Source organism: Hemibagrus wyckioides, linkage group LG17 (genome assembly GCF_019097595.1).
Source record: "Hemibagrus wyckioides isolate EC202008001 linkage group LG17, SWU_Hwy_1.0, whole genome shotgun sequence".
Taxonomy (NCBI): Eukaryota; Metazoa; Chordata; class Actinopteri; order Siluriformes; family Bagridae; genus Hemibagrus; species Hemibagrus wyckioides.
Window position 1 is genome coordinate 248,242 of NC_080726.1, and position 14,751 is coordinate 262,992.

General features: G+C 46.3%; 1 protein-coding gene across 1 annotated transcript in view; it reads right to left on the reverse strand.

Annotated features, from left to right (window-relative positions):
- Positions 1 to 14,751, reverse strand: part of chd7 (chromodomain helicase DNA binding protein 7) — a 45,440-nt gene that overhangs the window by 18,398 nt on the left and 12,291 nt on the right. Inside the window, exons 2-14 of the mRNA XM_058412954.1 lie at positions 13,536 to 14,751; positions 9,313 to 9,704; positions 6,219 to 6,348; positions 5,540 to 5,668; positions 5,366 to 5,431; positions 4,329 to 4,384; positions 3,725 to 3,839; positions 3,016 to 3,099; positions 2,787 to 2,924; positions 2,522 to 2,643; positions 1,630 to 1,873; positions 1,159 to 1,335; positions 548 to 691 (exon numbers count right to left, since the gene is read on the reverse strand). The exon at positions 13,536 to 14,751 is cut by the window's right edge and continues 386 nt beyond it. Coding sequence (XP_058268937.1) covers positions 548 to 691; positions 1,159 to 1,335; positions 1,630 to 1,873; positions 2,522 to 2,643; positions 2,787 to 2,924; positions 3,016 to 3,099; positions 3,725 to 3,839; positions 4,329 to 4,384; positions 5,366 to 5,431; positions 5,540 to 5,668; positions 6,219 to 6,348; positions 9,313 to 9,704; positions 13,536 to 14,751 — 3,013 coding nt within the window. The remainder of the gene's footprint in view (positions 1 to 547; positions 692 to 1,158; positions 1,336 to 1,629; positions 1,874 to 2,521; positions 2,644 to 2,786; positions 2,925 to 3,015; positions 3,100 to 3,724; positions 3,840 to 4,328; positions 4,385 to 5,365; positions 5,432 to 5,539; positions 5,669 to 6,218; positions 6,349 to 9,312; positions 9,705 to 13,535) is intronic.

Below are 14,751 nucleotides of genomic sequence, written 5' to 3' on the forward strand. Positions count from 1 at the left end.
TAAATGTGTACACCAATCAGACATAACATTATGACCACCTGCCCAATATTGTGTTGGTCCCCCTTTTGCTGCCCTGACCCGTCCTGCACTGTGTATTCTGACCCCTTTCTATCAGAACCAGCATTAACTTCTTCAGCAGTTTGAGCAACAGTAGCTCGTCTGTTGGATCGGATCACACGGGTCAGTCTTCTCTCCCCACGTACATCAATGAGCCTCGACCGCCCATGACCCTGTCACCGGTTCGCCACTGTTCCTTCCTGATAGATACTGACCACTGCAGACCGGGAACACCCCACAAGAGCTGCAGTTTTGGAGATGCTCTGATCCAGTGGTCTAGCCATCACAATTTGGCCCTATTTTATTCAAACTCACTCAAATCCTTACACTTGTCCATTTTTCCTGCTTCAACCACAACTTTGAGGACAAAATGTTGACTTGCTGCCTAATATATCCCACCCACTAACAGGTGCCATGATGAGGAGACACTCAGTCTTATTCACTTCACCTAGAGAGAACTAAAGTGGTATGTGAGGTGTGTGTATTGTACCTGTTCTTCAGTTTTAAGGTCTCCAAACTCCTGCATGAAGGTGGACTCTGAGGGAAAGCGCTCCGGCTCCAGGAAGTTCAAAAGGCTGAAGAGTTCTTCCACAGTGTTCTGTAGTGGGGTTCCTGTTAGGAGAACCTTGTGTTCCTGAAGGAGGTGAAGAGAGAAATACCTTGACTGCCCTGCACAGTGTCTCTTGGTCATGGCCTCTTCAGTTTTAGGTTTGTTTTATTGTTTTAAATATACTTGATGTTGTAGCCAAACACAGCCCTGACTTTTCCTCCTTTTCTAAGACAGAAGATGGAGCATAGGAACTCAGCACAGAGCTGAAGCTGTGAGACGACTGCACAGATCTGACACTTTAAGCAATTTACACATAATACAGAACATCTGAGTTTAACCATCACTGCCGATGTCAGCAGTAGGAACGGACAGGAGGAGTAAAATATTGCATAATAAATCATAATTAATCATACCTACAGTATTTAATACAGACTTTGACAAAGCGGCAAAAATATATCAGAAAATATTTCAGAAATAATAGAAGATTCTGTACAAAATGAAAGATATCTGTAATCTCTTAGAAGTTGTCTTATTTCAGTAAGAACACACACCATGTCCATGAGCTTGAGTCCCTCGAGTAGTTTACAGTTCCTGTTCTTCAGCCTGTGAGCCTCGTCGATGATCACACAGCGCCACGGGACACTGCGGAGCTCTGGACAGTCCGTCAGGATCATCTCAAACGTTGTGATGATGGCGTGGAATTTATAGGCTCCCTTTATCACACGACCCTGACAACACACACACACACACACACAATACCACATGAGCATGACCATCACATCCACTACACACAAAACACAGGATTACAATACAGAATAAATCTCTTAACACAAACACACTTAAAATACTTTAAGCTAATAATGAAACGAGAAATAAAAACTAACTAAACTAAGAACTAAACTTCATGAAAAATCCTGATCAGTATTAAACCTCTTACTCATAAATAATCAGTTCTAGTACAGAAGTACTCTGTGGACTCAGGGGAATGGTCAGAGTGAGCGAGTGTGTGGTTAAGCAGGTACCTGAGAGTCTCTGTAGTTCATCTCGTAGGCCTGGATGGTTCTGCGACTGGCCTGACTGCCATGATAGACCACCACATTCAGCTCAGTCCATGTTCGGAACTCTCGCTCCCAGTTGGGAATGGTGGAGAGTGGAGCGATGACCAGGAATGGCCCATGGATTCCCTTAAGGTAGATCTCATACAGGAACGTGATGGACTGCACCGTCTTCCCCAAACCCATCTCATCCGCTAGGATACAGTTCCGTCTAAATAGGTACCATGAGAAACAAACGGCACTCAAAACATGGCGCGCGTGTGCATGTCTCATTTGCCTGCAACCTCCTCCAACTAATGGGAAGCTTAACATGTAAATAAGTCACTCGACAAGGCAAAGTGAGGCAAATGGGTAAACAGCAAAAGGAACAAAAGATAGCGTAAAATAAATCACTGAGAAAATAAGGGGGAAAAAGTTAAATAAAGCAGCAAAAAAAATTACTACCAATTAAATGAAAAGAAAACTGCTGATGAATTTAAGTGAAATAAATAAAAGTAGAGAAAAACAGAAGTTTTGACCTGAGCTATGATTAATATAATTCTATCTTGAATTTAAACGTTCTGATTATCTGATTAGAGTTTCAGCATTACATCTCAGAGCAGCTCAACAGCCCTGAGTTTATTCCCAGGAAAATGTTTACAACACCACTTTATTAAATGGATTAATACAGAGTGTGTAGCTGTATCTGAATAACTGTAGGATTACAAACACGTGTGTGTGTCTGTGTGTGTGTGTGTGTGTGTGTTTAAGCTCAGTGATTTAGATATCAAGATGCTTTAATTTGTTAAGAAAACAGGAAGTGCATGTCCACACAGAGCAGTGAGGTGGGGTGTGTGTAAGTAAGTAATTGTATACATACGTGTTGTACCAGTTGAACAGGAGCCAGTTGACTCCCTCTAGCTGGTATTCCCTGAGTGCGTTGTCGTTTTTATATTCGCGGGAACTCTCGGATTTCTGCCAGTCGCTAGCCGGAGGTCGCTCCTGTTTCCAATAAAACAAATTACACTCAGTGGTTTTTCCTGAACCACAGGAACGTGGCACTTTTCCCTTTCACTCAGCACTCATTCAGCTAGAGGGAAATAAAGAAAATAAAGGCAGAGAGAGCGAGCAGACGGCCGTCTCACCACACGTTTCAGCTGAGGCTCACGACTCATCACACGCTCAAACTCCTCAATCTTCCCAGCGTCGATGTCGGCCTTCAGCTCCCATGTGCTGTCTTCATATGGCAGGGAACACCACTTCACCAGGTACAGACTCACCGGCTACACACACAGGTTTAGTTTTAAAGTGATTCTACACTCCAATTATCACAGAAGGATAAATAAACTATGGTATGTGCACACACACACACACCTCTCCATTCTCATCTGTGCTCTCCGACACATCCAGAACTCGATCCACCTCCACGTAATCCGGGTTAAACGGCTCATCATCCATCTGAGAAACACAACAGTAGGACATGTTACGACTGGTAGGACGGTAGAAACAATACACACGCGCACAGCAGTTGCGGCTGCAGTAAGGTCACACAATGACATTAGATTAAAAACGGACAGTGTGGTTTTATCATGGTTTATTTAGTTTAAGGTTAATATCAACACCTTCAGGGCTCTCCCTCTCGTGTGTGTTAATGTGGATAAATCTGGAAGACAGAGCGGTAAACCCAGAGTCCTCTACAGAACACAAGTACACACACCCCTGGCAACAAACATTACACTCAGCCAAGGCAATGTGACTCTACAGTATAGAGTATATAGCTCTACAGCCCCAAGGCTAGCAGGCATGCTACATGGATAAAGTAGCTAACCAATAACGTGAGCAGATATCGTCCAGTCGAACGGTTAACTCAGACACACAATGTGGACATCTGATTTCAGCCCAAACCTGATTCCTTTAATGTGAAGGCTGAGGTCATAAAGTGTGCCATTTTACTGCCTTCACATGAGGCATCATAAACTCCTTCTCACACAGCCTCCATCATCAGCGCCTGCCGTAAAACCGGGATAGAATCCTGGGGAGGGAAAACAAAATGGCGGCAGAGCAGGAAATGGAGTTCACTGACCTCAGTGAGGAAGTTGTTATGCGCTTGTTTGGCTTTAAAGCGCTTGACTTTCTGGTGGATTCTCTTGTCCTTTTCCAGCTCCCCTATATCAGCCCAGCGACAGTGCAGGTACGAGCTACACACACAAGCTCTTATTAAATAAATCAGGCACAAATCTTATGAACATCTATTGAGGTGTGTAATTAAAAATAAATCAAAGCAAAGAAAGATAAAACTGGTATCATTTGGTGGTTGTTACAAATGATAAACAAAATGTGTAATTAATAAATTTAATGATAAATAAATAAAATAAAATTTAATAAAATAATAAATTAAAATTTTTCATCAAAAATAAAGTGGATAATTTTGACCACATCACAACATATTACAATAAATCAACTAATACACCTTAAACTATAATAAAAATAACTATAATAAACTTTCTCTGTACATAAAGACATTTATATAAATATTTATAATTAATTAAATATATATAATTATTTAATAATAAAAACTATCATGGCCGATCCCAGAGATCACATGACCACCTCCTGATGATTATAAAGCAGCAATAAAATATCTGAGTAATGTAGCAGGAAGGAGACATCAGTACAGGGACACTCACAAACTCTTGAACTTGACATAAAATTCCTCGATCTCCACTTCCTGTCCCGATTCCAGCTGTGCAGGGGGGGGGTGAGAGAGAGAGAGAGAGAGAGAGAGAGAGAGAGCAGGGGATTGAGGGGAGAGAGAGAGAGAGAGATTGATTGGGCTGTAATGTGCTTGGGGTGTTCAGTATTTGCTTAACTTTCCACTTTCAGTTCAACAGAGCTACAAATCACCGCTGGGGAAAGAGAAACCCCAGCAGCAGCCATGTGTTTATCACGCAGCACGTTTTCCTCCAACAACACGTGAACAAGTTCTGCTTTTCTGGCATGCACATGTTCCCCCTCCCCCACAGACAACAGCAGAGAAAAAGATAGGAGGAAAGAGTGAGTGTAAGTGTGTGTGTGTGTGTGTGTGTGTGTGTGTGTGTGTGTGTATGCAGCTGGGGGCGGGGGGGCTTAAATGGGTGAACAGTAGTGAGTCATGAGTCATGAATCAGTTCATCCCACTGCACCACACACAGGGAGCTGACCCACGCCTGGCCTCCTGCCAAAACCACAGCTCCACTTCAGACACCAGAACCTGCCATTTCCCCGGGAGGGAACCCATTCACAGCCACGCTACTGAGAACCACACACGCGCCTCACTGCTCTTACTGTTACTGCACAACTCACTGTGTGTGTGTGTGGGTGGGGGGGGGGATATTACATTTACGAAGATCCATTTCACAGAGGACTTTATCTGAAGTGACCTACACACCAGGAAATATCAAGAAGAGGACAATACAAGTAGTGTGAAAAAATAGCACCCTTTTCCACCAGGAAAATTTGATGGACACTGTCCAATTAAAACCAACTCACTGAGAGGAGCGGTCAGACTGAGGCACCCAGATTAAAGACTGCTGCAGAATCAGGGATTAATCTAAAATGTTTTAGGTTACTGCATCATCTGAGGGTTGAATAGAGGTAGGTGTGTGTGTGATTTCACATGATGGCTCTCACAGTTAATACCACATTCTAATACATTCAGAAACTTAGAGCTGGACATCTCACTCACCTGTTTCTTAACAGTACGTAGTCCCATGATCTTCTCCACTACAGGACCTTCAGCATCAGGCACCTCCTAACACACACAAGAAAGAAAAAGCTTTTAGCAGCAGCATGTTGCATTTACACACTCAGTACAATACAGTGGTGTGTGTGGGTGTGTGTGTGTGTGAGAGAAACACACGGTTTGTTCAGATGTGGTAGAAGGAGATTTGGGTCCTGCAGAATCATCATCGTCGTCATCATCTGAGATCCTGAACTCCAGATCTTCAGTGTAGCGCTTTCTCTTCACCTGTCGACTCGAGCGTCTCTTCTGTCACACACACACACGTTAACAGTGGAAGTGAAGGCTCTATTTGTCCAGTAGTGATTCTGTTCTAATAAATTCAGCAGTGTCTAACCCTCTGTGTGTGTGTGTCTTTTTTATCTCTACAGAAATTACTCTAAAAAATTTTTGGAACAGTCCATACACTTGGGTCAACTGGTAATAAGACCTGACCCCTTGCTGCACACTGACCCTGGGTGACAGGCATGTTGGCATCATCTCATCCCTAACTATTGACCAATCAGAATGCAGGTCTGTCAGGAGCCTGCAAATGGACCAAACTGAAAGAGCAGAAATAAGCACAGGGGTTCACTAACTGCACCACACTGTGTCTCACTCACACACACTCTGGGCTGAGTGTGAGTAAATCAGTGAATAGTCCCAGCTGTTTGTTACCCAGCATGCACTGCATGTCCACACTGCACTGACTGACCTTTTAGAAGTGATTAGACTGGACATGACTTCCTGCCCTGTAACAGCAGTGATGGTGTTTGTCATATCATGGAGCTTCCAGTGAGTGTTAGTAACAGGTGTGTACCTGGACCCCATCATCGTCCTCCTCCTCTGGAGAAGGGGGCGGGGTTTTCTCTGTATCCGAGGTTATTGACGAGTCCCTCTTCCTCTTTCCCTCCTTCTTAGTGCTGCTCTCAGGGTCAGCCTTCTTACTGCTGTCCCGTGGGGGAGAGGGAGAGAGAGAGAGAGAGAAGGGAGAGAGAGCGAGTAAATGAGTGACAGTGAGAGAGAGCGAGAGTGCGCGAGCGAGAGAGAGAGAGAGAGTGTGTGCAAAACATAGATTATAACCCAGTGGTGTGGTCACAAGTCAAACTTTCCCCTTGTATTGTAGGGAGGGGTGTGTGTGTGTGTGTGTGTGTGTGTGTGTGTGTACTCCTGATCCTTTTCCCTTTCTGTTCCACAGATTACAGTGAGCCCTGCATGCTCCCTCTCCCCCTCACTCTGCACTCGTTTGTGCTTCGGCCCCTTGCTCCTTTCATTCGCACGCCAAGAGCAATCACATCGCCCTGGTAACCGCCGGTCACATGACCCGCACCTGTTCCTCTGGCTGGACGCCACTGGCTCAAGCCATCTGCTTTCCCCTCTCCCTCTCTCTCACCCCCAACTCTCTCTCTCAAGCACCTGCAGCAGCAGTGCAGTGGCTCTCAGTTTCATACACATGAACATAGAGTGAGAGAGAGACAGCGAGGGGGGGGCTTGGGGGAGACAGAGGAGGGGAGAGCGAGGGGGGGGGGGAGGATATAGAGGAAAAAATACAAAGGAAATAAAAAAAAGAAAAACAAAGGCAATAGTGTAGGAAAGAAGCAAAAATAGGAACACTGACCAAACACATAGGTCTGCAAGCTGGTGTATGTGGAAGAGAGCAGAGCGCTTCACACTGGGGTTTGTGTGGAGTCGGACATCAACAACCCCAAAACTCAATGTCAATTACATTACACCCTCACACACACACGGCCAGGGGGTTAATGGGACACCTGCTGTCACCGTGAGAAGACTCATCCTCAACAGGACCACCCCAAACACACACACACCTCTCCGAACAGCAGCTGCTCTACTCCACACAGGATTGTTTACTCTCCTCAGCTCTTTTGCAGGCACCATCCCCAACACACACACACACACACACAGAGAGAGAGAGAGAGAGAGAGAGAGAGAGAGAGAGAGAGAGAGAGAGAGAGAGAGAGAGAGAAACAGGTTCAGTCCTGTAAATAAGCCACATAAAACCTGGAGACTGAGGATCTCTCTCTCTCACACACACGTTATCACTGGGGAATCAACAGGGTGTGGGAACTTCATGTGACTGAAACACTGAGGCATTTCCTTTAGTGTCTCTCACACACACAGAACATGAAAGTAGAGGAGACTGGAGGGAGAGAGACGGTTTCTACTGGATAATGAAGGACTGCGTGTGTACACTGACTCTGTTCACTTCCTTCCTCTTCCTCATAGCCCACACTCACAGGATCACACTGATTATACTTGTTCCCCTCATCCCTCTTTCCTCCCTCCGCTCTCTTTTTATTTCTCCTTCCTCTATCCTGTCCTCCACTCTCTTTTACTTCCCTCTAGTCTGTCTCTCGTTCTCAGTTTATTCCCTTGCTGTTTGCCCCCCCCAATTCCTCTCTCTCTCCCCTTTCCCTCCTTCTGCTCTGCATGTCCTCTTACTCCATCTGCTCACATTTGTGCCCTCTCTCCTTCCTCCTCTCTCTCTCTCCCCCCTATAAAAGAACACACATGTCTTTATAATCTCTTCCCCTGTGTTGTCTTTGAGCTTCAATGTCATACAACTTTCAAACTTTAGAAAAGGAAGGGTGGAGTTTATCGAGCTGTTTAAGGACAAACAGAGAGCAACCAAGCGTGTGGGCTAAAAGAGCATGCACACACACATTGCAGCACTTCCTATGCAACCACTACTGTTGTGGTTTCGCCGATCTGAGCGTACAGGATGTACTTTTTGATGGCCCGCATGTGTCTGCATCAGACCAGAGAGGGGGCACGCACACACACACAGTAAGAGAGGGAGGAAACGGTGTTCATGTGTAAAATGCGAGGTTGCTTGGGAACCTGCCAATGAAGTGAAGATGAAGAAAGTGTATTTGCATTGCAAAGCACTTTTAGTCCACACACACACAGGTTTACTGTGGCTAAAGGAGCCATGTGAAGTGTGAAGGCTGCGTGCACACACATGCAGCAGGCGTGGCTCAGCAAGGTGTTATAGTTTTACTGACTGCTGAATAAGAACAAAGTTAAAAACTTAAAGGGGATACGCTGTGACGATGATTCAGTACATGATCTCACACACACACGACTAATGTGGACGAGAACACTGTGGGGTTCAACCTGGTAATCAGTAAATAAATTAATGACACGCATTTAAAAAGCCGACATTCGCCTTCACACCATAATTAATGACACGGCCTGGGTGGACTAAGGACCATCCTGAATGGACACACGCAGCTCCACTGCCTCTTAAAAACCCACCCCCTCCTTGAGATGACCTCTAGCTCCACCCCCTTCCTCTAGATGAAGGAGGCGAGGGGTGGAGCATTGCATTCCTGAAACAGATCACATTACAGCCCTGTACTGGAGAGCTGGAGGAAAATGGCCACACACACGCGCACACACACACAGAATGTGTGATTTGAAGGTTAAGGATTTTAAGCTTAAATTTTTCTTTAAATCTTTTCATCCATCAATTCTAAATCTACAAACGAGCCCAGAGTGAGGAGTCAGCACAGATTACCCATGATGCATTAGGTCATGGGCAGGGAACAGAGAGTGTTGTGTCCTGATGCAGATGAAGCTCACACACTGAATACACCATTGTGGCTAATAACTGACTCATACAGGCAGGGCATTATGGGTATCCAGTTCTGTACTAGAACGTGAGTGATTTATTAAAATGCTCGGCCTACCCCTGCGATCACACACTTCTCTCATGGGCGTGGCCTGTTCAGCAGATTTTCTGGGATTAGCTACATGTCGCTCTACAGTCTCTCGTACAGATCAAATAAACATGATCCTGTCTCTGTGTCGCTGTGAGTGTGGACATGGTCAGTTATGAACTGACCAAAGTTTAAATGGTTAAAATGTAAAAGTTGAAATTGTTGGTGGCGTACCTGGGCTTCTTGGTGCTCTTGAGTTTGGGCGTGGTCATCTTGACCTTCTTCTCCTTAGGTTCTTTGGGTGTTTTGGGAGTTTTCGGGGTTTTGGGAGGCTTGGGCTCTTTTGGTTCCTTGGCCTCTTTCTCTTTTGGTTTCTTTTTGCTCTTCTTCTCAGGTGGAGATGTCTCTCCATCACCTCCTAATACTCCTCCCACATCCATACAGACGTCCTCATCCTTTTCCCCCGCCGCCCCCTCAGCCACTTTCGTTTTCTTCTTCTTCTTCTTCTTCTTGGGCTTGGGCTCGCTGTCGGGGGGTTGAGTCTCACAGCCGCCGGGCTGCAGGGTGGAGCTCGGGGTGGACATGTGGGTGGAAGATGGGGTTTGGGAAGTATCTGATGGAGAATGCTGTGAAGAGGGGGAAAGAAAATCTCAGCATGTGGAAGAGAAGAGAATGGACAGACTGGGCAGTACAGGGTTTTAAATGAGATGGGAGAAAACCCCTCACACACCTTTTCATTTATAGCATGGACAGACGGACATATTTTAAGTAACAAAATATATAAAAGAAACACTGTTCTCTCTTTCACACAGACTATCTACTCTAACATTCTCCTGAACTATTTTAAATATGTTAATTTAAAATAAATATATATTAAATTGTTGCTGTAGTGCATTGGGTGTTTACATTTATCTTTGAAAAAATAAATCCACAGGGTAAAGAATGAGTGTAATTATGGAGGTGAGGGATAAAAACTGCTCTTCGGGCCATGCTGCATCATGGTTTTATGGCTCATCTTGATGATGAAATGCAAATTTCCTGTAACGGACTAAAAGCGTGAGGTGCGTTTTGCATACGAAATGATCGCAAGGTCACAGAGCACCACATCCACCACCACCACCTCCACCGCAGCAGCTTTAACCGATAAACGTCTCATCTCTTCCCCTCATCCAATAATCAATCGCATGAATGACAACAGGACGCTCTCTGCATCTTTAATTTGACAGCCGCCGCCGTCCAGAATGCGATATGCTCCGTATAAAGTTTCATCTCTCTGAGGGGGGTGGGTTAATCTAGCAGGCAGAGTGCACACTCTGAGAGCTAAATACTCCCTGAAGGAGGCTTTTTATCCTCCTCCAACCCCCTGCGTGCTGCAGCCGAGGGATGAGCTAACACCCAATTCATCTGATGAAACCTGGTACCTATGCGTCAGACTCGAACCCCATTTAAACTCCATCTAGCCAGTTCACATGCTGAACTTCGACCATGAGCCTGTTCAAAGGGCCGTCTAATTTACACGGGCCTTCACGAGTCGCTTTAAACCTGTGTACAAGATGAAGGGATTTACTGAACACACAGACACGTTTGATCCTACACTCATCCTGCCTCACACCACGACTCCTCTGGGTCTCTGGACCAGGACGCAACGGCACTGAAACCCTCCTATCTAAGGTTAATCCGCATTTCTGGTCCTGGTTTCGGACTCCACGGCGTGTAGCTCAGGGAAAACCGGCTCAGATTAATTCCCAGAGTTCTGTTTTTTTTTTTTATATATCCTCAGAATAGGAACAGCAATTATTTACATCCCTTTACTTCCAATAAACATAAGCAGGATAAGAGAGGGAATGGGGAAAGGATGAGAAGGAAAGTCTCACCACACTGTACCGCACACTGAAGAATCCTACACTACAATTCCCACAATGCACCTAAACCTTACAACTGCACCCGCTTCAACATCTTCCAGTGTCACTCCACCAGAGCAGGATGAATGAGGTGCACACGCGCACACGCACAAATTTATTGTTTCATTTTCTCTAAATAGAAATAAGAAAAAAAGAAACGTAGCCATTTATTTAAGGAAGTGTGGATTAGTAGAGAGATTTCCCAACTTAAAAAATAAATTAAGATTAAACTGCAGGGGAAGCTAAAACCTGCTCATGATCTCTCTCACACTCAATTGTAAATTCTGCCCCAGTGGGTGAATGGGAACCAGGAGGAACTGTTTTTAACACACACTCGCCTTTTATTTATGCAGAACAGCAGTAATAAGACACACACACCAAGAAAAGCTCAGCTTTAAATCACTAACACACTAGGCCATACTTCCTGCTGGAGTCTGAGGCTTTGCCATGGATGAGAGAAGATTAGAGTAACATGGAAGGTGTGAGTAGAGTTTTCTTTCTCTCTGTTCACTGCAGAACTAAACGGAAGAATCTCTAACACTCAATATGACATCAGGGGTTATTGTCCATGTTTATAACCTACAAACCTCCAGTGAAGAGAATCTGTACAGTGGAGTGTGTTTGTACTAACCCTAACACCACACTTGGGTGATGCATGGTCAGTCAGGAATAAGCTCTCTCTCACACACACAAAAAGCATGTTCATGATGTAAGAAATAACGTAAATAATATACAGATATTCTGATCTGAACTCCCCCCCCTTTTTTTCTTACGTGATTCTCCTTTAAACAAGCATGAACCTTGCATGGATCAGTAAAAAAAATCCCTGTTTATCACCTCAGCATTGAGCTGCAGAACACACACCGGCTGCCGTGTATGGGACATGAGCAGTGTGCGCACACACACGCGACTATCCCTCATCAAATATTTGCCTAAAGCTGCAGAAGCGTCATGACGAGACACCCTAACCTCAATAATTAAACAGCAGCACAGCTGCTCCGGAGGCCAGCATCACACACCGCACATGTGCGCGCGCACACACACACACAACACAAGAAGCAAAGCATAGACGAGCATGGAGAAAAGAGGAGATGAGTAAGACACAAAATAAAGAAATGAAGACTTATGAGCCCTGAGGCTAGGAGACGAGTACACGCCAGCATGGAGCAGTTCGTCCACTCCACATGTAGGTCACACACAACGAGGGAGGAGCGCAAATTAATCCTGACATCCTCAAATGTCAGCTCACTATCAGAAGAGGAGACACAGAGGGTGTGTGTGTGTTTGTAGAGGAGAAAAACACACCGCTGCAGGCTGAACAGGGACACTAAAAACCCGTCATTGTGTGTAAAGAGGTCAGGAGAGGAAGAGGTCTAACTACACAGCCAAGTCACATGACCTGCACTAATCCGTCATCCCTACTGACCCCTCCTCCATCTGACCACCATTACCTCACACATCAGCACACACACACACAGGTAGAGAGAGAGGACTGGAAGATGGAGTAAGACAGCAGATGAGAGGACAAAAATAAGGCAGTACTGAGAGTGTGAAATGTAAAGAAAACATGACAGGAGGAGTGAGGCCAAACGGATAGAATAGAGTATGAATGTCTAAAAGTGAGTGAAGAGATAGAGAGACAGGAAAAGATGGGAGAGAGAAAGAGACCATGGGCTTAGAGAGATATGAGAGTCACTGTGAGGATACCAGGAGGAAAAATGAGGGAGACAAGAGGGGCTGGAGTGACACAGAGTGATCCGGGGGGTGGGGGGGTGGGGGGGGAGGAAGGACTGCAGACAGGGAGGAGTGAGTGAGCAGGAAGAGACCATTTCCCCTTTGTAGGGGGGAGGTGGGTTTAAGAGATTAGCACAGTGGCGCCTGTGTGTGGAGGTGGAGTCAGGATACAGAGCACAGGAAATAAACTATAGTTAAAATGCATATCCCACTATACCCTGTCCAAACACACACACACACACACACACACACACACACACGTCTACACTTTAGTATTTTCCATAATGACCTGAACCCTACCCCTAACAGCAGAGTAGAGGAAATTCTTGTTTCTGATTGGCTGTTTTATCATTAGTGTTGATCTGGTCAAACATTTGATCCCAACTCTAAAGCCTTAATGTAACCATGACAACAAGAATAGATAACCCTTTAGCATCATCAATGACCCTCTGCTCCGGGTTAGGTTTAAGCAGCACATAAACACCACACTAGCTTTTCACGCGGTCACTGAAACTGTGCAGTATTTACACTCATTAACACCGAGCAGAAAAGGTCAGAGTGTGGAGTGAACATTGCTGTATAAATTACTTTTTAGACACAAAGATCAAAGGGAAAGATTTACAAACTTCAAAGTAAGCCCCTCCCCCACCCACCTGCACGCAACAAGGACTTTCCAAAGACCAAACACACACACACTCCCCTAATGACATGACTGTGCTTTATCCCCCACCCCCTCAACTCACCTGCACGAAAACACAATGTTCCATATCTACCCACTGAGCTACCCTTCACACTGCCTCCACCCCCTACACACACACCCACCTGCATGTGAGGCACTTGGTGGTGGTTAGCTGGTGGTGACGAATGCGTGCTGGAGGACCAGTTCCCCTGCGCCAGTGGTGGTGGAGACGAGCCCCGGGGCTGCTGGGGCACGGAGAGTGCAGGTGGAGTTCTCACCTGCTGCACCTGCTGAAACTGCAATGTAGATGTCTGCATCTGCTGTGGGAGAACCTCCGTGTGGCTGGGTGCATTCATCGCTCTCTGATTGGGCGACAAGGTGCCGTACATCTGGGGGTGCTGTTGAGGGTGTGTGACCGGACCTTGGCCTCTCTGAGGGGGAGGAGTTCCAGCAGGGTTGCCCCCCAGGTTCCTCATGGGCGACATGGAAGGAGGAGTAGCATAAGATCCCTGAGGAGGTGGAGCGAGGTGTTGCTGCTGAGGCTGCTGGGGAATTTTGGGCTGCACCGGATGCATATTCTGAGGGGGTAACTGGTTCACCGGGTAACACTGTGGCCCCGCAGGGGTGGGGTAACACTGCACAGAAGTGTTGGGGTTGCTGCTGGTGTTGAGGCTCATCCCTGAAGCGTTGGCTAAACCCTGATTTAGGCCGCCATATTGAGGATAAGGGGCGTATTGACCTGAGCTGCTGTTAGCCACTTGCTGGTTGTTCATGCTAAAGCCCATGTTCTGGTGGCCTCGCCCGCTCATCATCTGCTGCTGCTGCTGCTGCTTCGACGGACTTTGGGGAAACTGCGACTCTGGATGATGGTGCAGAAACTGCTGACCGGCCTGCTGATGCTGAGGAGTCTGAGACGGATGCCGCATGGCAGGAGATGTCATATTGGATCCCATGTGTCCCATAAAACGGTTCGCTTCCTGGGGCAAACCTTGAGGGAAGTGGTTCATCCTTGGCGGTGTCTGAGTTTGGTTGTGCCCTTGCATTCCACCAAATTCGTTGCGTCCCATGTAAGGACTCATTTGGTGACCGTGAACTTGCTGTTGCTGTGACTGGGAAAACTGGGCTCGATTTTGGTCAGGCAGCTGCATCCCCTGAGGACCCCAGTTATTTCCGGGCGCGGCTCCTCCGGCGTCCTGGAAGGACTGCGCTGCTCCCGGTCCTCCTCCTCTCCCGTCGCCCTGTGCTCCCGCATAGACGTGATGTCCACCAGCCGTGCCATTTCCACCATGATAGCGCGAATGAGGAGACGAGATCCCGTTAGCAGGACCGGGTCCGGGTCCGTTAGTCATCATCCGGCCT